The 24,225-nt window shown below is 29.5% G+C and overlaps 6 protein-coding genes across 14 annotated transcripts; 4 read left to right on the top strand and 2 right to left on the bottom strand.

Annotated features, from left to right (window-relative positions):
• The first annotated feature begins 85 nt into the window (after window positions 1-85).
• Yl-1 (Vacuolar protein sorting-associated protein YL-1) lies at window positions 86-2,620 on the top strand. Of its 2 annotated transcripts, none has more exons than XM_083048838.1 (7): window positions 86-229; window positions 317-649; window positions 731-951; window positions 1,013-1,195; window positions 1,410-1,632; window positions 1,757-1,972; window positions 2,114-2,620. In XM_083048838.1, exons 2-7 carry the CDS (start codon window positions 516-518, stop codon window positions 2,343-2,345), a joined length of 1,209 nt encoding a protein of 402 aa, XP_082904964.1. In that variant the 5' UTR covers window positions 86-229; window positions 317-515; the 3' UTR covers window positions 2,346-2,620. The 2 variants fall into 2 exon arrangements, with proteins under 2 accessions (XP_082904964.1, XP_082904965.1); XM_083048839.1 differs by having other exon boundaries at window positions 110-176.
• A 413-nt stretch (window positions 2,621-3,033) lies between these two features.
• On the bottom strand, window positions 3,034-10,840 carry Rab11 (RAS oncogene family member Rab11). Of its 2 annotated transcripts, XM_083048846.1 has the most exons (5): window positions 10,492-10,838; window positions 8,225-8,420; window positions 7,330-7,604; window positions 6,494-6,650; window positions 3,034-4,536 (listed from the first exon to the last, which is right to left on the bottom strand). In XM_083048846.1, the coding sequence occupies exons 1-4, from the start codon at window positions 10,529-10,531 to the stop codon at window positions 6,514-6,516; spliced, it is 648 nt and encodes a 215-aa protein (XP_082904972.1). In that variant the 5' UTR covers window positions 10,532-10,838; the 3' UTR covers window positions 3,034-4,536; window positions 6,494-6,513. The 2 variants fall into 2 exon arrangements, with proteins under 2 accessions (XP_082904972.1, XP_082904973.1); XM_083048847.1 differs by lacking the exon at window positions 3,034-4,536 and having other exon boundaries at window positions 6,259-6,650; window positions 10,492-10,840.
• A 185-nt stretch (window positions 10,841-11,025) lies between these two features.
• On the top strand, window positions 11,026-13,641 carry LOC145942272 (zinc finger C4H2 domain-containing protein). Of its 4 annotated transcripts, none has more exons than XM_083048843.1 (5): window positions 11,026-12,154; window positions 12,237-12,408; window positions 12,522-12,703; window positions 12,835-13,044; window positions 13,155-13,641. In XM_083048843.1, the coding sequence occupies exons 1-5, from the start codon at window positions 12,096-12,098 to the stop codon at window positions 13,282-13,284; spliced, it is 753 nt and encodes a 250-aa protein (XP_082904969.1). In that variant the 5' UTR covers window positions 11,026-12,095; the 3' UTR covers window positions 13,285-13,641. The 4 variants fall into 4 exon arrangements, with proteins under 4 accessions (XP_082904969.1, XP_082904967.1, XP_082904971.1 ...); XM_083048841.1 differs by having other exon boundaries at window positions 12,820-13,044; XM_083048845.1 differs by having other exon boundaries at window positions 12,835-13,035; window positions 13,155-13,624.
• A 532-nt stretch (window positions 13,642-14,173) lies between these two features.
• Cln7 (CLN7/MFS domain-containing 8) lies at window positions 14,174-20,535 on the bottom strand. Of its 2 annotated transcripts, none has more exons than XM_083048836.1 (10): window positions 20,149-20,535; window positions 18,714-18,866; window positions 18,237-18,384; window positions 17,907-18,150; window positions 17,733-17,821; window positions 17,290-17,509; window positions 16,924-17,023; window positions 16,508-16,642; window positions 16,217-16,326; window positions 14,174-16,028 (listed from the first exon to the last, which is right to left on the bottom strand). In XM_083048836.1, the coding sequence occupies exons 2-10, from the start codon at window positions 18,743-18,745 to the stop codon at window positions 15,511-15,513; spliced, it is 1,596 nt and encodes a 531-aa protein (XP_082904962.1). In that variant the 5' UTR covers window positions 18,746-18,866; window positions 20,149-20,535; the 3' UTR covers window positions 14,174-15,510. The 2 variants fall into 2 exon arrangements, with proteins under 2 accessions (XP_082904962.1, XP_082904963.1); XM_083048837.1 differs by having other exon boundaries at window positions 20,174-20,535.
• Window positions 20,536-21,352: 817 nt separating this feature from the next.
• On the top strand, window positions 21,353-22,579 carry Mrps18b (mitochondrial ribosomal protein S18B). Of its 2 annotated transcripts, none has more exons than XM_083048478.1 (6): window positions 21,353-21,498; window positions 21,588-21,664; window positions 21,741-21,906; window positions 22,021-22,118; window positions 22,199-22,329; window positions 22,438-22,579. In XM_083048478.1, the coding sequence occupies exons 1-6, from the start codon at window positions 21,378-21,380 to the stop codon at window positions 22,571-22,573; spliced, it is 729 nt and encodes a 242-aa protein (XP_082904604.1). In that variant the 5' UTR covers window positions 21,353-21,377; the 3' UTR covers window positions 22,574-22,579. The 2 variants fall into 2 exon arrangements, with proteins under 2 accessions (XP_082904604.1, XP_082904605.1); XM_083048479.1 differs by having other exon boundaries at window positions 21,460-21,503.
• Window positions 22,580-22,612: 33 nt separating this feature from the next.
• Pyroxd1 (pyridine nucleotide-disulfide oxidoreductase domain 1) lies at window positions 22,613-24,208 on the top strand. Of its 2 annotated transcripts, XM_083048460.1 has the most exons (2): window positions 22,613-23,728; window positions 23,806-23,990. In XM_083048460.1, the coding sequence occupies exons 1-2, from the start codon at window positions 22,613-22,615 to the stop codon at window positions 23,854-23,856; spliced, it is 1,167 nt and encodes a 388-aa protein (XP_082904586.1). In that variant the 3' UTR covers window positions 23,857-23,990. The 2 variants fall into 2 exon arrangements, with proteins under 2 accessions (XP_082904586.1, XP_082904585.1); XM_083048459.1 differs by having other exon boundaries at window positions 22,613-24,208.
• Window positions 24,209-24,225: the final 17 nt, after the last annotated feature.

Below are 24,225 nucleotides of genomic sequence, written 5' to 3'. Positions count from 1 at the left end.
CGGATAAAATAGCATTTAATCGACCAATCAGAATAAAGAAATCTTTGTTCCTTTTTGCCTTCTGATTGGTCAAGCAAACTGTTATATATTCCGACAAGTAGGTTTTTGGAACACACAACGGTACAGAAATGTTTATTATTTGCATACGGCTCGTAGCTGAAAAATAATAAATCAGTGTATGAAATATAATAATTAATTATAATTTTTCAACTCAAGATACAATGCTTCAGTTTGTATAAAAATACATAATTTACTAAGAAGATTAAAAATATTCTAAAGATATAACAATATTCTAACCTTTACTGTATATTTTTAGGTGCAAAATAACTTCTGCAAGTTGGAGACACATTAAAAAAAATATTTATGCTTGATAAGTGTAACAAGAGCTTATGTCAACAATAAGAATAACAATGATATAATATTTATTGTGCATGTTATTTAAATTCTAAAATTCTTTCAAGTCTACTGCACAATAGATTTGTATCAAGAATTGTAAGTCAAAAAGTTTTATAATCATGGCTGCGACAAGAGAAAGACGTACAAATGCTGGCACTAAAATGGCAAGATTATTAAATGAGGAGGAGGAAGACGATTTTTACAAAACTACATATGGTGGTTTTGATGAAGTGGAACAAGATAACGATTACATGTTTGTAATTACATTTATAATATCTATGATACAAAAAAAGATTTACAACAAATTATATATATATAAACATTAAAATTTTAGGGAAGAAGATGAAGCAGAAGATGAGGTAGATTCAGATTTTAGTATTGATGAGAATGACGAGCCAGTTTCTGATACCGAACAAGAGGGGCCAAAAAAGAAACGTAGATTGGTAACAAAAGCTTATAAAGAGCCTAAATCTACTACATCACATACTCAATCTGCACCCAGAGAAAAGAGGCTCAGACAGCCAAAACAAGATAAAACTTTAATAGATAGCATAGGTAACAAATTATTTATCATAAATGTTTCTTCCCAAAACATTCAATGTATTATTTTATGCAGAAAGAAAATCGATACGACGTTCTACCGCGGCAAAATCAGCAGCTACACAAAAACGCTTGCGTGAAAGAAATCAAGATCAAAAACGGAAGATAAAAGTTACAAGACATAATACATGGAAACCAACACAGGAAGAATTATTAGAAGAAGCTTTACAAACAGAAGAAATTAACATGAAATCATTAGGTATGTGCAATAAAGTACAAATGTCAAACAATTTATATCAAAGATTACAAATATAATTAACAATAGATTGTAATATAATTTCTTTCTAAACAATTGTAGAATGAAAGGAAGGAAAATATCACATTAGGAATATATCTTTTAGAAAGAAATTATAATGTTATTTATATTATAATGTTACTCTATTATTCTACACATCTTGCATTATATATTATAGAAAAGTACCAGAAATTAGAAAATGAAAAAAAGACTACTAGGTCTGTGAGAAAGACGCATGTTGGAGCAATGATTAAGTATCAATCATTATCTATGCCAGTCATGGTGTTATCTAAGACATGTGTAAATGAGGAAGAAAAAATCAATGTCGAATGTGATGATGAGAACAATATAAATACAGTATCCAATAACACAGGTTCTGACAGTTCCCTAAAAGAAGGAAGGTATATATATGTTTTATTATAGTAGCATAAAATATAAGCATGCATAAAAAAGGCAAAGCTTCAAATATTGGATTTAACATTTTATTCAAATTATTTCGTTTATCTAATTATATAAATTTTTCAGTGGTACAGAATCGAAAGCAGATGGAAAAGATAATAAGGAGGAATCTGTAGATGTACCACCTGTCTCTACTAAAGAGAAAAATATTCATGCCGAAGACACTGGAACATTTCATGAACGCACGTTTGTTACTTTTGAAAGCAAACAATCGTACTTGGATGTGTTTAAGAAATCTATACAACAAAGGCCTCCATTGAAACCTCTTTGTGCAATCACGCGGTAAAAAAATAATGCTATCTAAAGTTATTTTCATATTTAAGATTATTGTACATTCTAGTTTCTTATTATATTTAAACAAATAAGAGTTATTATATCAAGATTAATCTTATATTTTGAATTAAATTTTTTTGTCTGATATAGATTGCCTGCCAAATATGTGGATCCTATGACACAATTACCATTCAAAAATGTACAGACCTTTCGACTGCTTCGAGAAGCATATTATCAACAATTAGAAGCTCGGAATGATCCTAATGATACCTCTCAAAGTCCAGAATTATTGCGATGGATTGAATGGCGGCAAAAGAATCATGCTAATTCCTCCAAAAATACTATTCGCCTAGAACCAGCATCTTTAACCACACCTCCATAGTCTTTCTTGCTTAAGTAAGTAATTAGTTTAAAATAATAGCCTGCTTTTTGTTATATATTCTTAATTTAATATAAATTTAAATATTTACTATATATTTATAAACTAAGTATTCCACATCAATAAATTTTGCTACATCTTTTGTTAATACGATCCTTAATAAATATTTAGAGTATTTCATGTTAATGATTTTGTATATAATATTCTTATAATATCCTTTAAAAAATATATGTAGCAAATTGTAATAGTTATTCTTTTTGAGAAATATAAATAAAAGTAGTTTTTATATATATTATAGTTATGATTTCAAAAAAACATTCTACAACATATTTAAATAAATTTATGTAATTATTAGTACTATAAGATAAAATATTACATTATCTGATAATAAGTTATATATTTCACAAGTTTTATCTACTGCACAATTTGCTATTATAAATATAACTTTGTAAAATATAGATTATTAAACAATTGATATAGTATATACATATGATACTTTATTTTTTATAAGGAGCAGCAATTAGTTCTATTATATAGATTTGTTGTGACAATATAAAAATAATAAATACACAATTTATAAGCATTTATGGATAGATATGCATTACAAACATTTGTCTTAAAAGCAAATTTGATATTTTATTAATAAAATAACGAAATACACAAGGCATTATTAATAATAATCTATATATTATTGTAGATATAATATCCTTTCTGTATGTATTCAACTGAGAATGAAACAATCTTATAATATTTTAAATCATTTTTCAACTGTATAAATTTATTCTACTTAGTGTATAAAGGAAATTGAAATTCGCTTTCCCTAAGTGTTCTGTAGTTTGTATAGCCTAAGAATATAATCAGAATAAATCAAAAATATCTGTAGAAAACTATGGTCACTTTGACATTGCTTATACACATTACAATTCTGAGTTACAGTCCATAATAAAGTAATAAGCCCGCTATATATCAAATAGTAATTATACTTGTGATTATCTTATCATCTTTAAGATTGCCTCGAGAAACAACGCATTATTTCTCATTTTTTACAATGGATATATATATGTATATATACATGTATATATACATATATAAAATTCGCGAGAATATAAATTATACGTACTATAAATTAGATTAAACGCACGCATGATGCTATAATTATTTTTCATTAATCTTGCTTTTTCTCAATAATCTTCCTAAAGATTATTATTATATAAGTGATACATTTTTTTGAGAAAACCATTCATATCTTTTATATAATCCATCGAGAAATAAACACCTTGATTTGTTAACACTTTTACTCACTCTCTTTATTTTATTTCGGATACAATAAAAGCTCGTATGTGAGATGATAACGTATTACAGTATACACAGAAAGCAATATTTTAAGATTTTGAAAAATGTCTACTATACAAATTTCATTTATAATCGCATTCTTATACAGTTTTATTCGATAAGAAGTCTGGGGTGGAAAGCTCCATGTAAAAATAAAGTAATCCCGAAGCATATATAGTTCCCAAGAAGCTTATACAGACTAATATATACCATTATTTACGAAGAGCCGAGAGTGAGCAACGAGAAAGGACACACTGTTTTCGCACTTTGCCTCTTTATTATCACGCTGTGTAAGACCGTTATTTATATAGTGGTTTTTTTTTCTATGCAGTGCATGTGATAAAGTACTTATTCATGATACTTCATTGCATATACGATCATAAACTGTTCACATACTCACGATCACGCTACGCGTTAAGAAGAATCATTTATATATATATATATATATATATATATATATATATATATATGTATTACAAAGAAGCAGTAATACAACATTTATTTATTATAACATAATTTATATCATGACAGATAGAGAGACAGACAAAGAGAGAGGAAGAGAAAGAGAGTAAAGATGATCTTTTTCGCTGACAAAGATTGATACATTTGTATTCGTGCTTATAGCATTATACAATTTTTTCACGTTTATCCTTACTTGATTATTTCCACAAATATGTAATGCATACTCTCATATGAATCGATTGGATGTTTTCTCTCTCTTGTAAAGATGGTAGAATAAAACCTCCTTTAGCATACAAGATTACATGCTTGCGCATATAGTCTTAACTCTTGTTCTGTTATGCACCTGTTATATCTACCATCAGCTAGTACTTCTGCTTTTCCCTCCTCCATTTGAGTGCTTCTGTAAAATAAAATAAAATAATTCTTCATGAAATTGCTATAGCTAAAACTCTAAATAGTAAATATATTTAAGATTGTGAAATGTGTTTAGTAAATAACAATTATTAATTGTTTCACGTGATTTTATATAATCTTATTGTATATCTGCTTCTAATGATGATGGCACTATAAATAGAATCGTGATATAAATGTATTTAAAAAAAAATTTATATAATTATAATCTGTTCTATATAAATAGTACTGATCTTAACTGATCTACATCTGATACATGTAAATAGTACTCTGTGTGTTACTATTGGCTCTAATGTTCATTAACATACCTTTTTCATGTTGTTTTCTTCAACATATTTTAGATGTGTGGGTGTGTTAATGTACTTTCTATTCAAGTACAAGTAATCAATCCAAAAAAATGTTGTGTATGTATTATATCAATAAGATTATAAATCCTCAAGAAATTACAGTTTAGAAAATATATATAGTTTAGGAAAAATAGTTGAGAGTTTATATAATAGATCCAATGTTTTATATGAGCATAGCGTCAGGATCCAATTACTGAAGAAATTTTGAGTAGAAAAATTAATCATAATTAAACATATATATTTAATATATATTTGTTCAATATTAATTAATATTAATTTTCATTAAAATTTCTTCTCTTCACAATTACTAAATAAATTACAAAAGAGGATTAAAATTATTTTGTACTAAAGATTACGATGATTTCTAAAATTAGTGAAACAAAGAAGAATATTATATATTCATCTATACATCACTGAATATACATGGTACTAATATCAATGTTGGAATATATATATATAATAATATAAATACAAAAAATGAAATTAGTTTAATTAATGCGTTATGTTATGCGCGGTTTTTAGTTTAATTATATATACATATATATATATACATACACACATATGTATATATATATATATATACATATATATATATACACACATGTATATATAAATATAATAGTATAAAAACCATTTATATTATTCAAAATTTATAATGGTGGACTATATTCTTTATTCTAGATGATTTGTAACGCATTCTCAGTGTAATACATATTTATTATTGGACATAAATATCATTTCTGTTTTTACTGCTTTGCTAAAAAATCTTGTTACACAGCACTTGATCTAATCATATAAGATATCCAAAAACTATTCGTTGTTTCCTTTTCATCAATGATACTTTAGTAAATTCAAAATTGATTTGTTCTTTCTTTAAAAAATTTTTAAAAAATTATTTTTATTATTTATTATTTTATAATATTATATATATTTTTTCTCATATTGAAAATCTGTTAAAAACTATTTGATGTTATTTATTGAATATGATTTCATTACTCATTTGCTTTCTTGAAATTTGGTTTGTGGAAAGTCCTTTACACTTTAAATCTAATTAGTCGAAAATTATTGTGACATATTTTTGTTGCAAAAATATCGATTCCAAATTAGTCAAAAAATATACACACAAAAGGACTCATCCAATAGTTTTGAAACAACCTATATAAATCACATAGTATATCCTCTGTAATAAATAATAATTTTAAATATTTTAATTTTCTTACTAAAAAATTAAATGTATAAGACTTTATAATATACATATAATATAGAAATAGATCAAAATTTTAGTATTTCAATTGTTATCGAAATATGGGCTTAACAAATTATATAGAACACAAATTATTGGAATGAAAAGAACGTGATAGAAGTGTCTTTAGCAAGATTTAATTTTGATATATGTTAAAATTAACTCAATTTACAATCAAGTTAACATTTACAATAAACTAACCACAGTGTTTCCTTATATTAAATCTATCCTATCATACAAAATAATCATCCCAAAAATTTTTTACTGCATCATAAACGAAAACTTTTTTTCGTTAAAAATTAGATATTATTCAACTGTACTTCCGTGATATTCATACTGTATTTGCGTGTACACACATTTTAAGCAACAAGGTGAGTCACTGGCAGCACTGCTTACGCATTCCCTCAGCATTCATCGTTGGTTTGACTTCAATTTGTTCTACGTTCTGTGGCCGGATTGTATCACCTTCAGGTGGGTCTCGTATCTGTTTTTGCGATACGATTCTGTATATTTCTGTAAAAACAAAGAATTGTATTTAGTTAGGTTAAATAAGATTACAAAATGCGCCTGTGCGATTTAATATGAATATTTATAATCAAATTAATATATATAATAAATATTTCATTTCTGACAGACAATAATTTTAGCATAAGGTATAATATACATTTTGAATATATATTTTGAAAAACAAACATACATTTTTGTGATATATTTTGTAATTATAAATTAATATCAATGTCATATATATATAAACACAGTTTTAATTCTATTTGCATAGTATAATTTGCAAATTAAAAACTTGAAAAATTTGTGTAGAATTAAATAATTTTGTTAACATGTGAAATTTGTTATGAAAATATGGTATAAAATTGTGTGAATTATTTCAAATTTGTTATAGATTAAAAAATTTTTGTATATTGCCAGATATATCTTATACAGCAGTAAAAAAATTCTATATCCTATGACGAAAGAAAAATGTATGTAACAGCACAGACATACAGTATTAATAGATTAAAAGTATATAATTATATAATAATTATTTTCATGGAAACAGACATCAAAATGTTAATCAGATTACTAGGTCTAATATGATCTATATAATGTTTTTTTATATTCAACAATCAATTTAATGTATGCTAAATCGATATGATGTCTATATATGTCATGAATGAAATCCTAAAATCTATATTACCTGTTAATATATTTTGAAACGCTGTCTCAACGTTAGTAGAATCTAAAGCTGATGTTTCAATGAAAGACAAGCCATTTCTCTCAGCAAACGCCTTAGCCTCGTCAGTTGGAACAGCACGCAGATGCCTTAAATCTGACTTATTTCCCACTAACATGATCACAATATTCTGATCAGCGTGGTCCCGTAATTCTCGTAACCATCTTTCTACATTTTCATACGTCAGGTGTTTCGCAATATCGTACACAAGTAGTGCACCGACAGCTCCGCGATAATATCTAATAAAATTCGAAAAAGATTATAAATATTTATATCATATATATATAAGAAATATCAAGTTAATTTTACATAAAATACAGTGTCTATTTCCAGCTTTATTATTTTCTCATACTTTTCTAAATATTGATGGTTTTTTAGAAAATTCGATAAGAGATTATCTAATTACAAGAGTTCATTAATATTAAATACAAATAATTTTTACAAATTGTTTCTTTTGATGATATAAATATATAACCAATTTTAATTTTTAATTAAAATTAAAAGTTTATTTAATTAAATTGATATTAATTGTCAGAATTTTAATTGAAAAAATACATATTTATGAAGATTTAAATATTATAATAATAATAAATAACCTACAACATTTTCAACGTTATAAAAAAAAATCAATTCTTTAATCATATTTTATTATTTAATTTTAAAAAACTATTTTTTCGTTTTTTTCAGTCTATCAATATTTCTATAGCAATATGTTAAAATTAACTTTGACACAATTATATATATAATGGTTATTATCATAATGTTAGGTCATTATTTAAAATATTTTATTGATGCCATATTGTTGACATATTATCCTTCCTTTATACTTTTTGAATGAGACACAAAGAATGAAACTTACGCAGAAGTGATCGCACGATAGCGTTCTTGCCCAGCTGTATCCCAAATTTGAGCTTTAATAGTTTTACCATCTACTTGTATACTGCGCGTTGCAAACTCGACTCCGATAGTAGACTTTGATTCCAAGTTGAATTCATTTCTTGTAAATCGAGACAGAAGATTACTTTTCCCTACTCCAGAATCTCCAATAAGAACAACTGAAAATACAAAGAGAATTGATTAAACAAATTTGAATATATTATCGAGTTTTATAATTCATCTTATTTAATGATTTGGAAACAGTAGATATATTTTTTGTGATAATTATTTTAGCAGTAATTATTGGATAGTTATCCCTTTCACTTTAAATCATATCAATTCATGTATCAAGAACAAAATTATTCTTTATTTTTATTAACTCTACTGTATAAACACATTTGCTATCATTAAAATTATTTGGATAAAGCTAATGATATTCGAAATTGTAGAATGATACATATTATCATAAAAGGAGAGAAATACGTAATCACAAGAAATAAATATATAAATTATATACTACAAAACATAAAAATTTTATTATATTATTTTTAAAAAATTAGCAACTGTCACATTTGATTTAATCATAAAAAAATTATAAAATAATTAAATTTGTTCAATTGAATAATCATAATGTTATCTCAAAGTTCTTTGAGATTATTAAATTTTATAATTAAAATCAAAACATCCAATTTTGTAAATAGATATCAAAATTAAATAACTTTGAAAATAATTGATTTGAATAAATGATTTTTGATAAATATACTGTATAAATACTTCTTATCTCTAAAATTTTCTGTCATGAGTCAGTGAATCAGTGCCACATCATGATTATGTTATTAGTATACATGTGTGTGTGTATATATAGATTACTATTTGGTCATCTGTGGGAAATAATATATGACAAGTAGAGACATAAATGATTCCTCTCATTCCACACATGCTCCGAAACAAAAACAAAAACTTAAACGTTTTATATAATACACGCTCATAATAAATGTAATGTGTGCGTGTGCGCATGTATATGTAAAGTCAGCACATTCTATTGTGTGAATTTCTTAGTAAATATTTATAAACATAAAGAATATGGGTTGTGTGTGTATACGAGGAACTCTATGAAATAATAATAATATTTTAATTCTGTTGCTTTGCGTAAAGAAATCTGAAATAAAGTTTCATTATGTCATTTCTATTTTTAAATTTCAGCTATATAAAATTAATTATATAAATAATATTTCAATGCCCACAAATAATAAGAAGAAATATAGCTAACTGAATCAACGTACATGGTGTAACTCTGTATTTTCTGATCACGACAGTTAGACGATAGATCTAAATGTACATGATTACATTATATCTTTATTAAGTCAAGGGTCAAGATGAAGCTAATAAAAGTATGGATACTCCTATGGAATAATAAAGTTGAATAGTCAAATAAAAATCTATTCCTTTAAAAATAAATAAATAAATAAATAAATTTATAAATTATAAAATTCTAAATTAACGAAAAAAATAAAAAAATAAGAGCAACAGCTGACGAAAGGGAGAGAAAGAGAAAGAGGGAAAGACAATAGTGTTTATGGTAATTTTTGCTCTCTTTTCTCTCTCTTTCGCGATTTATGAAAATGCAGGACTTTACGGAATGACAAGGTCGACAGAAATTTCATGTCGCACGGCACACTCACACATACACACGCACACGATGCTAAGAGACAAAACCACGGACACGCAATCATGCATCGTGTATATTTGATACACACACGTATATCGCGCGCTCGCCCAATTATATGTATACGTAATAATGCATAAATCACGAGCGTATTTTTTTTCTCAGCACGAAGAATCAAAATGGAGCTAGGGGAGGGCATCGAGGGGAAGCTGACGAACGAGGAAGTCGCCTCGCTGACGCCGCGGTGTGCGAGATATCGCGGGAGGAGTAGCCTCTCCGCGCGACGATGGGTCATCGTCTCTGATGTCATCGCGACGACAGGATCGCCGTTTACGTCCGTGCCAAGTGACGTACGAGCATTATCGCGGCGGAAATGGGAACCGATTCGTAATGGAAAGCATTCTCTCGAATACATAAAGGATCGTATTCGAGGGGGAAGAGCAAGAAAGAGGGAGAGAGAGAGAGAGAAAGAGAGGGAGAGAGAGAGAGAGAAAGAAAGAGAGAGAGAGAGAGAGAGAGAGAAAGACAGAAAAGAGACACCTAGAGAGAGCGTAGGAGGAAGGAGAACGTTCTGCGAGATTTACCTTTAAATAAATAATCGTACTCGTCGTCCCGAGTGCCCATCTCGATCGCGGCAAGCAACAAACGCCTTTCAACAAGACGACGTCGGGTGTCCCTAGGGTCGTCGGAACCGCACTACTGCGCGATGTGTACGACTTATATACAAAGAGACAGGAGGCGACACGACAGGAGCCGCCGATTGGCCCCCGTACTTTGTTCCCGTGTCCGGCTGTCGCGACACGCGACTACGGGCCAACGCCGTCGCGCAAAACGATACGAGAGACAAAAACAGGGGGAAGCCAAGGGCAGTGCGCGGACGGCGAGCGGATCGCTACACGGCGATACAATTATTTTCGTTCTTTCAATTCAACTGTACAATATGGCCTCCTTTCTACGCCCCTCCAAAGCCGATACGTGCATGCGCAGTAGTCTGAACATGCGCAGTCCGCGAGCTGTCACACGCACGCGTCGATAGATAGAGAGCGACTGCGCGCGCCGATAGAGGCTGCGCGTGGCGGTGGGGGGAGCGCCGCGCCGCTGCGCGCGCAGGCACGCCGATAGAGGACACCGATAGAGGTCACCACTCACTACGCGACAGCCCGCGACACGCGACATTCTCGTCTATCACAGGGGTGCGATTATTTCGGGGGTGCGAAGAGAGTGTTGAGTGTTCGATGTTCAAAAAGTTCCGACGTGTTCTTGGACGAGTGTAGATGTGCTTTTTTGCGCAGCTTCTCTATTTTTTGAGATCGGATCAAGTTGTTGACCACAAGATTGACATTATCATCATAATCATTTTAATCAATTAATGGTGTGTGAGCAATTCCTATATAGTTCAAACACAGTCAAAAAGAAGAAGAAGAAAGAGTGTTCGAAGAGAACCAATCGGGATGAGGATTCTTGCCATCTGAAGGGAAAATAACGTCCCTTGCTTTGGACGTGTCCCGTGTTGATTTCGCGAAAGTTTTATATAGTTTTTATTCATCAATCAAGATGAAAGAGACAGAGATTTCTTCGCTCACTGATCGATCGAATATTTCGAAACTTTTGTAGCTTTACACATTTGATGAAAAATAAAAGGCGCTCTTGAGAAGGGAACAAAGTGACAAGTGATGTGACATATTTGTTTGACTTTGGATCTTTTATGATTGATAATTATATTTTCTATGAATGAAGATAAAATGGAGTGATTTTTTATCCCGGATTAAGATACGGAGTGAAAAAAATTTTGAACGAAGCGCCTGTCAAGATTACGGATCCCAGCATCCCAGATGGCGTATATCGCGTTCATCTCGTTGGAGAAATTCGAAGTTCGCTATCTTACGCGGGTATGCGGATGAAAAAACAATTAATGAAATACGCTTGTGTCGCGTACGCTGTGTTTTTACGATAATCTCTGTCAGATCATTTTCCAAAGTACTCCTTGGAAGCGCTGGAACCGATTTACACAGTTATAATTTTACACATATAATTCCTGTCGTTTGTGTACGCTTTTTCCGATCGCGCTATAATTGCTTCGATAATACGGAATGTGCAGTAGTTGAATGAGTTTAAGAAAATTATACAGTTAAAATTCCGCAGAAGTCGATAATATAACGATTAATAATAGAGATTAGTCTATCCCAAAATGTCAGCGCCCGAGACAGCTGTGATTTTTGCAAAGCTGGAAGCTTTAAAGGACATTAGGTATGTCATATAATATCTGTTTAAATGTATATTTATATAAAATTTATTTACTTGTTATAATTCTCTTTTTGCGCTTCTTCAGATCGAAGACCCTTCAATTGGAGAAACTGAAACAGAGAATAATGCAAGAAGTGGAACAGACAGAACAGGAGGAGAAGTGTTTATTAGAATATAAGCAAGAAATGGATTTGCTGATGCAAGAGAAAATGGCACATGTAGAAGAGCTGCGTCAAATACATGCAGACATTAATGCGGTAAATTTATATCGTTTATTTTTTTAATAAACAGGATAGAATAAAATCATACAAGATGTGAAACTACATGGAGTTTCCGCTTCTTATTGCTAACAGAGTTTATATTTTGTTAGATGGAATCTGTAATCAAGCAAGCAGAGGAAGCACGTAACAGGGCGAGAGAAACTGCAAAACTGATTCACAATAATGACTATCAGCCATTAAAGCATGACGTTGATCGCATGCGTAGGGAAATTTTGGGTTTGGAGAGACTACCAGAGTTATATGAGACTGAGTCAGATCTTATCTCACCAGAGTAAGTATATTAATTTGGCTTAAAGTTATTAAGCTTGCCATTGTGTAAAGAATATACTGCCAGCTAAATGGAAAGCAAAATTACAGACTGAGCTGAGTCAAACTTTTATTGTGTAGACGGTTTGTTCATAGCTATTTTGAACGGCCGATGCAAAAAGCGGAATGGAGAGTAGAAGTACGAGGTGACGATTTATTACCATCGCTTGGACTACATCATCCTGGACATCCAGGCGGTTCGACACCTTTTCTAGCTCCACAACCTCTTCAGGGGCCAAGTAAACCAGAACCTAGACCATTACCACCAGCCCCGGGGCCTCCAGCTCCAACATTCAGGTACCACTGGTATATCTCGACCCCCTTATTACATTTTTTATGTATAAAAATAGAAATATTATATACTGTATTATTATTATTCTTATCATTAAAAATGTCATCGTTACCATGTTTTGCAGGCAACAACCACCGCCTATGAAGTCTTGCCTTTCGTGCCATCAACAAATTCACAGAAATGCACCAATTTGTCCACTCTGCAAAGCAAAATCGCGTTCGCGTAATCCCAAAAAACCAAAGAAGAAAGATTAATTATAATTAGAAATATTATTTATAATGAGTAATCTATAATTATCTACAATTTGTCTTAAGAAGATACATGTATTAATCATTTTTGTAATCCATAGAAACTATGCACTCTTATTATATCGGTAGCATTTATAAGTGCACACAATTTCCCCCCATGAGAATCTACGTCTTTATATATGTCAATTTTTTAATGACAGACTTTTTTAGGTTTCAAGGTTTTATTATATTCATTAGGAGCAAATAAAAAGAAATGTAAGAATGAATGATAGTCAAATATATAATTTCTACTACTATGATAGAGAAATAAAAATAAAAATTTAACATTTAACAACAATATTGATTCGTTTTTATCTCATTATATTTATCTTTATTAAAAGTTTTATCAGCGCATTATATTATTAAGGATTTGTAAAAAAAGATTGAAAGATTTTTACTTATTTTTCTTTATTAATAGTCGCACTTATAACCAAATCAGAGCAAAATGCAAATTTCATTATAATTTCGTATTTTATTTTTATTAATTTTGAATATGATACAAAAAGTATATATGTATAATTATAAGTACAACATACATTTTGATTTGCCAGTTATTAAGTATATACATATATTCTCACACAAATCATATTTTCCATTCATTATTAAATCAAATATTTAAAAAATATACTTCCACATAATTTCAGTATATTGCAAATTTACAGATATGAATCATTGCTTGAATCATGTTTATAATTTTTAATTGCATATTGAATAATATGAATCATATTTCTCTTTCTAAATATATCTTGCAATTTTTCTATTGCGTGATATATTTTTGCCCAACACAATAATATATCTTGTAATTATAATATTTCTAATATTGAATGTGAATTATTTTTATTTTAATTCCTTATGCTATTGTTTTTTTGATATTTATTTAAAAAAATTAATACAATAACAATAATATCTATCACTTGTACTAACTATCTGTTTCTAAATTAATATAAGGCTAAATTTGATAAAATTCAGTAGGTCTATTCAGTAGGTCAGTGCCTTTCGAATTACACGAAAAACCAAACTACCTTTTTACATATTTTGCATTGATTTATGTTGCATTTACATTATATAATAAAGTATGCAAATATGGCAAATCTTACAATAATCTAATAAACATTCCAACATTTAATTATATTTGAGCGAGAGTGATTATTATTACGTATTAATTGTTATGTATTAATATTATTGTGTATTAATGATAATAAAAACATTTTAAAAAATCATTTGATTATCAAATCTTGTGGGCATTCACTTAATACAATACAAATAATAAAATAAAAATTTCATATCACATAATAATGTAATGTTACAGCCTAACAGATTTGTACGTAATATTACCTGCAGTTCTCATACAATACACACAACGGCGCTTTCTATATGTGCTATTCTTATATGAATTTGTACTTATTATAGTTTTTTACAGAGACGATGTTTTAAAAAGTTTTCATGAAAAAGAATAAAAAAGCAAGTTTTCTCGAAATATACGTATTGTTATAGAAATTTCCTTCTTTTTTTTGTAATGAATAAAACAGTGACTTGTACGTGTGTGTGTATTAATAGGATTAAGATTCTTATATGTAAAAATTGCAGTTTGTGCCAGAATTTATCTGTGTTATACTCTTACTATTCTCTCAATAGAACGTTTATAACACTAATGTTAATATAAATATGTACCGTATTGTTTTAAAGTTATAACTTTAGGGAAGAATAGTTTACAAATGCCATTATTAAATAGCATTGTTTATGCTAAGCCTCTATCATCTTTGTTATCCAAGCCTGAATAACATTTAATATCACATTCAAATATGACATTATTCAACCAGAATTTATTATATAAAAAGAATTCGATAAAATATAAATAAATCGTATTATTAAAAAATTTTGAGTATTGTAGATTTTCTCTTATCATATATATATTGATCTCGTAACAATTGATCTCTTATTATTGATCTCTAACAATTTAGAATAGAGGCACTTATTCTTAACTATATGTAGCAAAATTTGTAACATTGTATATAAAATATTTATGCAAAGATTGTATAATAATAATCTGTATATGTTCATAAAAAATATATATCAATTTGTGTGTGCGCATCATTATTGGAATAACATTTATGTACAATATGTTGTGGCAGTTGTATATATTGTATTCGCAGAGATGTTGATAATGTTTTACTTCAAACCTCATCATTATCATTATACTTTATCGCACTCGCAATCTAATGTTTCGTTAAACTTTATAGCTTCACGCGATGTTTGAGTATTATCAGATTTTAAATGAACTAATGGAGTTTCGTCTTTCCCTTGCCTATTCGACGCTTCATCGTATTTCTTCGCCTCTGGTGGAATCAAACGTTTACTTACACATTGTAACCACAACATGGAAATAAGCAGCATTACACTGTTAATACCAAAAGTGTGATACGTGCCCAAGCGAGTATAAATGAGGCCTACAAATACCGGACCTAAAACACGAGATGCACAACCCGCACCTGTCATTAAGCCCATCCATACTCCTTGCGGTCGCGGGCCGAGAATCTTGCTAAATATAGTTTGTATCAAAGTAACCCCCACAGGATAACCGATAGATGTAAAGCCGTAACCGATAAAAAATTGAGTAATCGTCATTTGCGGAGTATATAAGCACCATTCTTGAGTAATTGGACATCCTAAGATTTCTGTACCGTTGATATCCTTCGTGACGTTCTTGTACGCTAAAAAATATTTCAGCACAAATATTTTTATTACAAACCTATATATTATTGTAATGTATATATATATATTGTAATATACTATATAATATATATTATAGTATATTAGTATAATATATATTATTGTATAGTATAATGTGCATAAATGAAAATGTATCAGACATAAATATAGTTTGAAGTATAATACTTACGTCCAAAATCTGCAATTTGGGGAAAATTGGGACCCCAAGGAATACACACTAGTCGCCCAATCAACATAAAAAAGAATCCACCCCACAACATTACTTTACGTTCTTCAAATCTATAAAAAAATGTAATATTATTTGATGTCACATAAATACAATATAAATGTGTGTGATACCATCTATATATACATATATATATATATATATATATATATATATATATATGTGTATAACAACAAATGTTATAAATTAGTACAAATGTTATAATTTTAAATTTTATTTTATACATGCATTTACCTTTTACAAAGTGGTGTAATCATGGCAAATGTAATACAAGCTACTATAGCACCAACACTCATCAATATCCCCATATAATATAATGCTTCCTTTTTAGACCAAGCAAATTGATCCATAGTGAGAGAAGTACCGAGTCTACACATAAAAAAAGCATATATGTCAATTAAAATTTTTTACTCGACAAAGGTTTCAATTTTAATATTATTTTGCAATAAATGTGTTTAACGTTAAACTTTAAAAATCTCGACTGTTTTTATAAACAAAAGTTTATCAAGTTTTCCAGAAAAAAAAATAGATGTATACATATATATGTATGTGTGTGAGTGTGAATATAAAGATAGTATATATATATTTTTATTTATTTCCAAATTTTCTCCAATTGTTCTTCATAAATATCAGAGAACAAATGTACTTACGTCTCAAGAAGAACAAAATTAAAGACCAAAACAAAGAATGCACAAATTAAAGTCCACGATGCTAAATAGTCAGGTTTTATAGACTTCCAAGTCTCTTTTTCTATAAATACAATAAATTCTATGATAGAAAATATACATATCAATCAATACTAAAGAAAATTAACAATAAAAAATCATGGAAGACAAAAGTTTTTAGTTAGTTTAAAAAAATTTTTAATTGAATAAAATTAATGCACTATAATTCATCTTTATGTGTTATATATAACGCACACGAAATTATGAGAGTTGTGAGAGTTACGTGTTATATAACGCACACGAAAACTTGAGAGTTAATATTCTAATAGAAATAATATGAATTTATTGTACCTGTAGCTTTGCCTTCATTACGCATAGCTTCTTTTATAGCAATTTTGTATTCTTTAAAATTCCATGGAAGGAATAAAATAAAATTGAAAATTCCCATTATTACATTAATCCAACCAGCCGCCGTGTACATGTTTATAGGCAGCATCATAATGTTTACACCATGATCTCCGAGAGGTGTTACAGCAGCTTGTAATGCAGGACCCACCACAAAACCTAACACCTACAAAATATTTCTTTGTCATTCATGTATATAACAAATTATTAATATAAATTATCAATTATCAATTGTAATTACAAATATTATCAATTGTCTCTTGTACAAAAGGCAAGCTAGTTTTAACAAGATCACAAATTATTAAGAATAGATAACTATAATATAAAAGACTATAAAAGATTTTTTATCTGTATATTATATATTCTGATGTAATGAGAGAAAAAATTACCTGTGCAAGAGATATCATAGAAACTGCACGTGTACGTTCTGAAAGTTTTGTGGCTGCAGATAAATAAGATCTTGCTACAGCAATATTAGCTGCAAGAATATATGTTTGCGATTAATTAATAAGCGAAATATACAAATATGCTAATACAATTTAAAAATTTGAAAGATTATTAACCAGAACTAACTCCAACGAAGAATCTGGAAATAATCATATAACTTTTTTTATCACCAGGTATCACCTCAAGGATACTGTAAGCTGCTGATGCAATAGTAAACAGCACTAAGGATACTAAAAGTGGTAATCTTACTGATCCTCTTTTATTGCCCCACCAGCCCACCAGAGGTGAAAACAACATTTGTCCTAATGGATTAGCCGCCACTACATAACCCATAAATTCTTTTCCTGCCGTAGGGTCCAACTAAGATACAAACATATATCAAAATATATATTGCATGTAATTTTTTATAATATATTATCTTGTACATATATACACTGCATACATACCTTGTCTAAATATGGCCAAACACCAGTAAGTATAATACTGAAGCCAAGTGACATTAGAAACATAGTAAAATAAATTATGTAAATACTTTTCCATCGTTCTTTCCTTTCAAGTTCAGTCTCTAAATCATCAAGAGGAGGTTCAGTGTGCCTAAAACAGTTTTATGTTATAACTATTTGCATATATATCTATGAAATTTTCTTCAATTAATGTCAAGTAGACTTTGTTTTCATTGGATTTGAATTTAAAATTCTTATATGAAGATATGTAATGTCAATGCACAAAAAGCAAAAAATATCTCTAATTTTTTTTGTACAGAAAGAAAACTTACTCTAAATTGATCAAAGAATGTATTGTTAACACTAATATGATAATGATACACTAGACACTCTGTATATAAATCTTTAATAATAAAATTCCAAAATTTTAATATTTATATATATAAAATATGTATAATTTATAAATATATGTATTTATACCTTCTCATAAAAAACTTCTTATATCGATCCATCAAAATTGTTTCACACTGTTCTATTTCCCATTTAAAAGATTTAAAACTTCTAGTACAAATTTCTTGGAAATGTATAAATCTCAATATTTATACAATACTTCAATTAACATATAACTTCAACCTATTGTGTAAACAAAAAGCTACATTTAAATTTGCATTAATATTGAGTTTTCCTTAATTAATGCAATGATAATTATGTACACACATATAATAATTGTAAAACATTTTTATCAGAAAAATAATGCAAGAGATAACAAAATTCCAGGTTTACATATTTTTTTAAAGATACCTTTAAAGAACCTATGTTTGAAAAATAGAAATAATTTAATATAAAAACTGCATTTTTTATTAAATTATTAGTTAAACTAAAAAGAGAGCCAAATATAGATGTCTATATTGAGATGTCAAAAATTACTGAGGTATATATCTATCTATATATTTCTGTGCCTTATTCCAATTTCTTTACCAGAAGTTTAAATTTTAAAATTATGTCTAATATAATAAATATCTAATAATTGTCTAATAATTATGTCTAATAATATAATGTCTTTTTAAGAATAAGAACAAGTAAATTAAAACATATTATTTTAAAAACATATCATTGAAGAAAATAATATTTTTCTAGAACATCTTATATATATATACTTTTATTTTTAATTTCACATATATATTTTTAATATGCATTTTGTGTGTATGTGTGTTGTGTACGTTTGTATAATAAACATATACCATTATAAAAATATAAAATAAGAGATCTGAAGTAATTACATTACTTCAGGTTGCATTATTTTCCTGATAAAAATGTTTTACAATTCTTATTATATGTATGTACATAATTATCTTTGCGTTAATGTATATATATATATATATATTATATATATGTATAATAAATCAATATATTCATGAGAGATTATAAGATAAAAATACTGTAATATAATCACTGCACCAAAATTTACATATTTAATTTATATAGTATAATAAAAATTTTTTAATATGAAATTTTGATAAAAAAAGATTTTAAAAAATTAATATACAATTTTAGAGCATCAATTTTAAAGATATGTTAAGAAGATTTAATGAGAAATAATGTGATAATATAATAATAATCTACATATTTAAATATTTTTACAATATCTATTTGAAATAAGACAATTTTGTAAATATTAATATATTTCTAGTAAAAAATCTGATAAGAATGTATCTACATATGTATACACACATACATCTCTCATTGGATTTTACTTTCTAATTTAATTCACAATATTTCTGATTCTTTATATATTTACACAATATTATTTTACAGTCTGATCTGACATATGTATCTCATTTATTGACACTTTCTCAAATCTAAATTGTTTTAAGTATTCTCTTATGAGTCAAATATATATATATATATATATCACCTTTCACTAACGTCGTTTCACTAACATTAAGAATTCTGATGGCACAATTTTATCGAAGCGATCTCTCGTCAAATCTGCAAGGTTAACTTCTTTCTTGTTTTTCCTCGTTCTTATGAATTGCATTTATTCTTAGTCATAAGAGAGATCAGCGAATAGGTCATTGAACCACTTCCCTCAATTTAATGCAACATGAAAACTAATGAAAATTTGCTGACTCGGCAAAATAAGAAAATAAGAAAAAAAATATACGTGACATTCAACAGTTGATTCTAAAGAATATAGATCTCGTTCTATGACTATCGATCTAAAAATGCATCGAGATGAGCTAGATTCGGGGAGCGCACTTTTAGCTCTGTCCTTGTTCAACTTTCACTGAACAACAGAGATAGAAGGATGTTCTCAGCGCTAAAGGCTCATTCAGACAGGACGCGTCAAGCGTCAAGCAGCGAGCAGCAACCAATAAGCGAGGCAATATTTTTTACGCCATTGCTAATATTACCTCGCTTATTGGTTGTTGAATGGTTGCTGCTCGCTGCTTGACGCTTGACGCGTCCTGTCTGAATGAGCCTTTAGGGTGCCGTCACATGGGGCGTAAGGGTGCCGTCACATGGGGCGTAACTTGCGTAAGCGTAACCAGCGGATCGCCAATCACCGAGTTATTCCGATAGAACTCGACGAAGGGCTCTATCGGAATAACTCGGTGATTGGCGATCCGCTGATTACGCTTACGCAAGTTACGCCCCATGTGACGGCACCCTTACGCCCCATGTGACGGCACCCTTAAGGTGCCTTTTCATGCTGACGCTCAACGCTCATTTTTAGCATCAAAAGACGTCACGTGACCAAAATTGACGAATTGGTATCTTTATTTTTGGTCACGTGAAGTCTTCTGACGCTAAAAATGAGCATCGAGTGTCAGCATGAAAAGGCACCTTAATAGCGTCTCCTCGATTCTCGAATGCGCTCATGCATGCATCTTTTTTTGTATCTTGCGTATCCTATCTAGAAAGTAATTTATTGTTTCGCGGTTTGTCCATGAAAGAACTACACCTCGTGATCACGAATTATTATCCACGATTATTTATCCACATTTTTTAATACAAATGTATTATAATTGTCTCTCGCTTTCTCTCTATCCTTCAATTATGGAAAAACATAACTTGATAATATAGAATATAGATTATTCTTCTAATTAGAAGTTCTTTGTCAATTTTATTTTTTTTTAAATTATGTGGATCTGGCTTCGAAGTACCGCCGGCTCTAAAATGGATCCAGTTAGCGCCACTGTACCAGCTAGAAAAAGCGTTTCACGAAAAACGGCGGCGTGGCCCCTCTCATTCCTTCTCTCTGGTTAGGTAATCCGTGTTAACCTATACGAGCTATACGTTGTTAACTGTTTAAATACAGTATTTTAAATAGAATATTTTTTATTTTCGCAGTTATCTTGTCAAATATGTTGATCCTAAACGCAATACATCGAATAGGAACACTGGCGGGAGCGAATGTAACCCATAAAGTAAGTACTTTGCGAAGTAATTATTAGAAAGCATGTATTTAAACCAATATCTTTTATAGATATAAATTATTTGTAGCTCAATTTAGCGAGATCCATTACTTCCTCGTTTCCACGCTATTCTAATAATACGGAAGAAGAAATTACGACTGAAACCGAGAGTTCGACCGTAAATAAATCTGTCAGGGATGCACACAGACCAAAAATTACAGTAGAGACAAGCATCAAGTATATGAATAGTAATGGTAAGAAATCATTAATTAATTATTACATGTGATTGTCATTAAATGTGATTAGTGTAAAATATAATAATATATGATTATTACAAACTTATACAACATGATTATCACAAAATCTAGCTTATAAAGAGACTTACGGGGATAACCCAGTATGGAAACTATATAGAAGAAATTACAAAGGGCAAGTAGCACCTAAAAAAACTCGAAGAACTTGTATGGTACGTATGGAAACCTTTCTACTATATAGTGTATGATAAAACTGATATAATCTTTCTAATAATAATGCTATTTAATTTAGAGACGTGGTATAATATCTACTGGAAATCCCTGTCCTATATGTAGGGATGAATATCTTGTACTAGATTATAGAAATGTCAAATTGCTTGAACAATTTATCAACAATTATAATGGAGATACCCTAAGTTACTCGTAAGTAATACCTCAGTTTTATCAATATTTTATTATATATTTTTATTATATTTGTACTAAAATATCCTTATATATATATTTAAATATGAAAATTTTCTATGTTTATAGAAAGACAGGTATCTGCCAAAGGAGACACAAACAACTCCTAGTTGCATTAATCAAGGCCAAGGATTATGGAACTATTACATACGATGTTCCTATAAGACAATACAATTATTCAGAGTGGAACTCAGAGGACAAATAATCGATTAACATACCTACATATATACATGCTCCTCTAAATATGGATAAATTGAAGGAATGTACGGGAAAAAAAATAGAATCCACCTTTGTTATAGTAGGAGGCGGTATAGCTGGAGTATCCTGCGCCGAAGGATTGAGCCTTCTCGCTCCAGAAGAAAGTATAATTTTAATTACTGCTAGTCCTCTGATAAAAGCTGTGACAAATATAGTTCCACTAGGCAAAACATTAATGCATTTTAATGTAGAAGAGAAAAGCGCAACAGTCTTGGATGAAAAACATAAGATGTTACAAGTTATTCATGATACTGTAGTTAGAATTGATACTGTTGGAAAATTAATAGAAATTAGCAATGGAAATATCATAAGTTTCAAAATGTTGTGTCTTTGTACCGGCGCGAAACCGAAATTGATAGCAGAGAACAATAATCTTATTGTAGGTATTCGTGATACGGAATCTGTACTACAGTTCTCTCATAAACTTAAAAATGCCAAAAGAGTCATAATTGTTGGTAATGGAGGAATTGCTACCGAAATTGTACACGAGATTAAAGGTGTAGAAATGATTTGGATAATTAAAGACAAACATATTTCTGCAACCTTTGTCGATCCTGGAGCTGCCGAATTCTTTTTGAACAAGATTTATTCCAAACCCGATACGTCGGAAAACAAAGATATTCCAACTAAAAGAATGAGATATGTAGTGTCAGATACCGTACCAATTAAAGACGGAGCCGCTCTTGGTCCAGATTGGCACAACAATTTTGACATGAGCGGTACATTTTTTACGTCTACAGATGTACATGTCGAGTACGAGTGTGAAATATCGAAGTTACTTACTCCCGACGAGCAAAAGCAGTTTAATTCTACAGAAAAATGGCCACTCAACGCACAACTAACGAATGGTAAAATTATCGGCTGTGATCTTATTATCTCGGCAACAGGTGTTATTCCAAATTCCGACATACGTGGATTAGAAGATCTCAAAAAAGGAGAGGACAACGGATTATTAGTAGACTGGAAGTTAGAAACTTCAGCGAAGGATATCTATGCTGCTGGAGACGTTTGTACTGTAGACTGGCCAAAAGCAAAACATTGGTTTCAGATGAGACTTTGGACGCAGGCTCATCAAATGGGTTGTTACGCTGCAAAGTCAATGGTCTCGAATTTAAGAAACGAAGAATTCTTACAAGATTTCTGTTTCGAGCTCTTCACTCATGTGACAAAATTTTTCAGTTACAAAGTCGTCTTACTCGGTTTGTACAATGGACAAACTTTGGGAAATAATTATGAAATACTTTTGCGAATCACTAAAGATCAAGAATATGTTAAAATTATTTTACAAGATGGCAAAATGCAAGGCGCAGTACTCATCGGAGAAACAGATTTAGAGGAAATGTGTGAAAATTTGATTCTTAATCAGTTAGACCTAAGTATGTATGGAGAAGATTTGTTAAATCCAAATATCGACATTGAAGATTATTTTGATTAATATACTATTAATTTTTTTTGTTAATACATTTGTCTGTATTAATTCAACTTTATCTTATTATTGTAATAAAACTTATAGTTAACTATGCATATGTGTGCATCATATATTTAGATTTGATAAATTTTAAAGATTTATTGTCATTTACTTAGCACATAAATATAGAT

The sequence above is a fragment of the Prenolepis imparis genome, unplaced genomic scaffold, assembly GCF_030444845.1.
Source record: "Prenolepis imparis isolate NDT839.2.m4 unplaced genomic scaffold, iyPreImpa1.0 SCAF_10, whole genome shotgun sequence".
In the NCBI taxonomy this organism is placed as follows: domain Eukaryota; kingdom Metazoa; phylum Arthropoda; class Insecta; order Hymenoptera; family Formicidae; genus Prenolepis; species Prenolepis imparis.
Note: the sequence above shows the minus strand (reverse complement) of the source record. Positions and strands in the feature narration are given on the sequence as shown.

Excerpts from the sequence above, each read along its gene's own strand:
- Cln7 (XM_083048836.1), bottom strand. The coding sequence starts at position 18,745 with ATGGATCGATATAAGAAGTTTTTTATGAGAAG. Across the intron at positions 17,024-17,289 it reads TAATGAAGGCAAAGCTACAG|AAAAAGAGACTTGGAAGTCT; the intron begins GTACAATAAATT and ends TTGTATTTATAG. Across the intron at positions 16,327-16,507 it reads ATTACACCACTTTGTAAAAG|ATTTGAAGAACGTAAAGTAA; the intron begins GTAAATGCATGT and ends ATTTTTTTATAG.
- Rab11 (XM_083048847.1), bottom strand. The coding sequence starts at position 10,531 with ATGGGCACTCGGGACGACGAGTACGATTATTTATTTAAAG. Across the intron at positions 8,421-10,491 it reads GTACGATTATTTATTTAAAG|TTGTTCTTATTGGAGATTCT; the intron begins GTAAATCTCGCA and ends TTGTATTTTCAG. Across the intron at positions 6,651-7,329 it reads GTTTCAAAATATATTAACAG|AAATATACAGAATCGTATCG; the intron begins GTAATATAGATT and ends TTGTTTTTACAG.
- Pyroxd1 (XM_083048459.1), top strand. The coding sequence starts at position 22,613 with ATGGATAAATTGAAGGAATGTACGGGAAAAAAAATAGAATCCACCTTT.
- Mrps18b (XM_083048478.1), top strand. The coding sequence starts at position 21,378 with ATGTGGATCTGGCTTCGAAGTACCGCCGGCTCTAAAATGGATCCAGTT. Across the intron at positions 21,665-21,740 it reads GAGCGAATGTAACCCATAAA|CTCAATTTAGCGAGATCCAT; the intron begins GTAAGTACTTTG and ends AATTATTTGTAG. Across the intron at positions 22,119-22,198 it reads AAACTCGAAGAACTTGTATG|AGACGTGGTATAATATCTAC; the intron begins GTACGTATGGAA and ends TATTTAATTTAG.
- Yl-1 (XM_083048838.1), top strand. The coding sequence starts at position 516 with ATGGCTGCGACAAGAGAAAGACGTACAAATGCTGGCACTAAAATGGCA. Across the intron at positions 952-1,012 it reads AACTTTAATAGATAGCATAG|AAAGAAAATCGATACGACGT; the intron begins GTAACAAATTAT and ends TATTTTATGCAG. Across the intron at positions 1,196-1,409 it reads AATTAACATGAAATCATTAG|AAAAGTACCAGAAATTAGAA; the intron begins GTATGTGCAATA and ends TATATATTATAG.
- LOC145942272 (XM_083048841.1), top strand. The coding sequence starts at position 12,096 with ATGTCAGCGCCCGAGACAGCTGTGATTTTTGCAAAGCTGGAAGCTTTA. Across the intron at positions 12,704-12,819 it reads TCAGATCTTATCTCACCAGA|ACGGTTTGTTCATAGCTATT; the intron begins GTAAGTATATTA and ends TTTATTGTGTAG. Across the intron at positions 13,045-13,154 it reads CCAACATTCAGGTACCACTG|GCAACAACCACCGCCTATGA; the intron begins GTATATCTCGAC and ends CATGTTTTGCAG.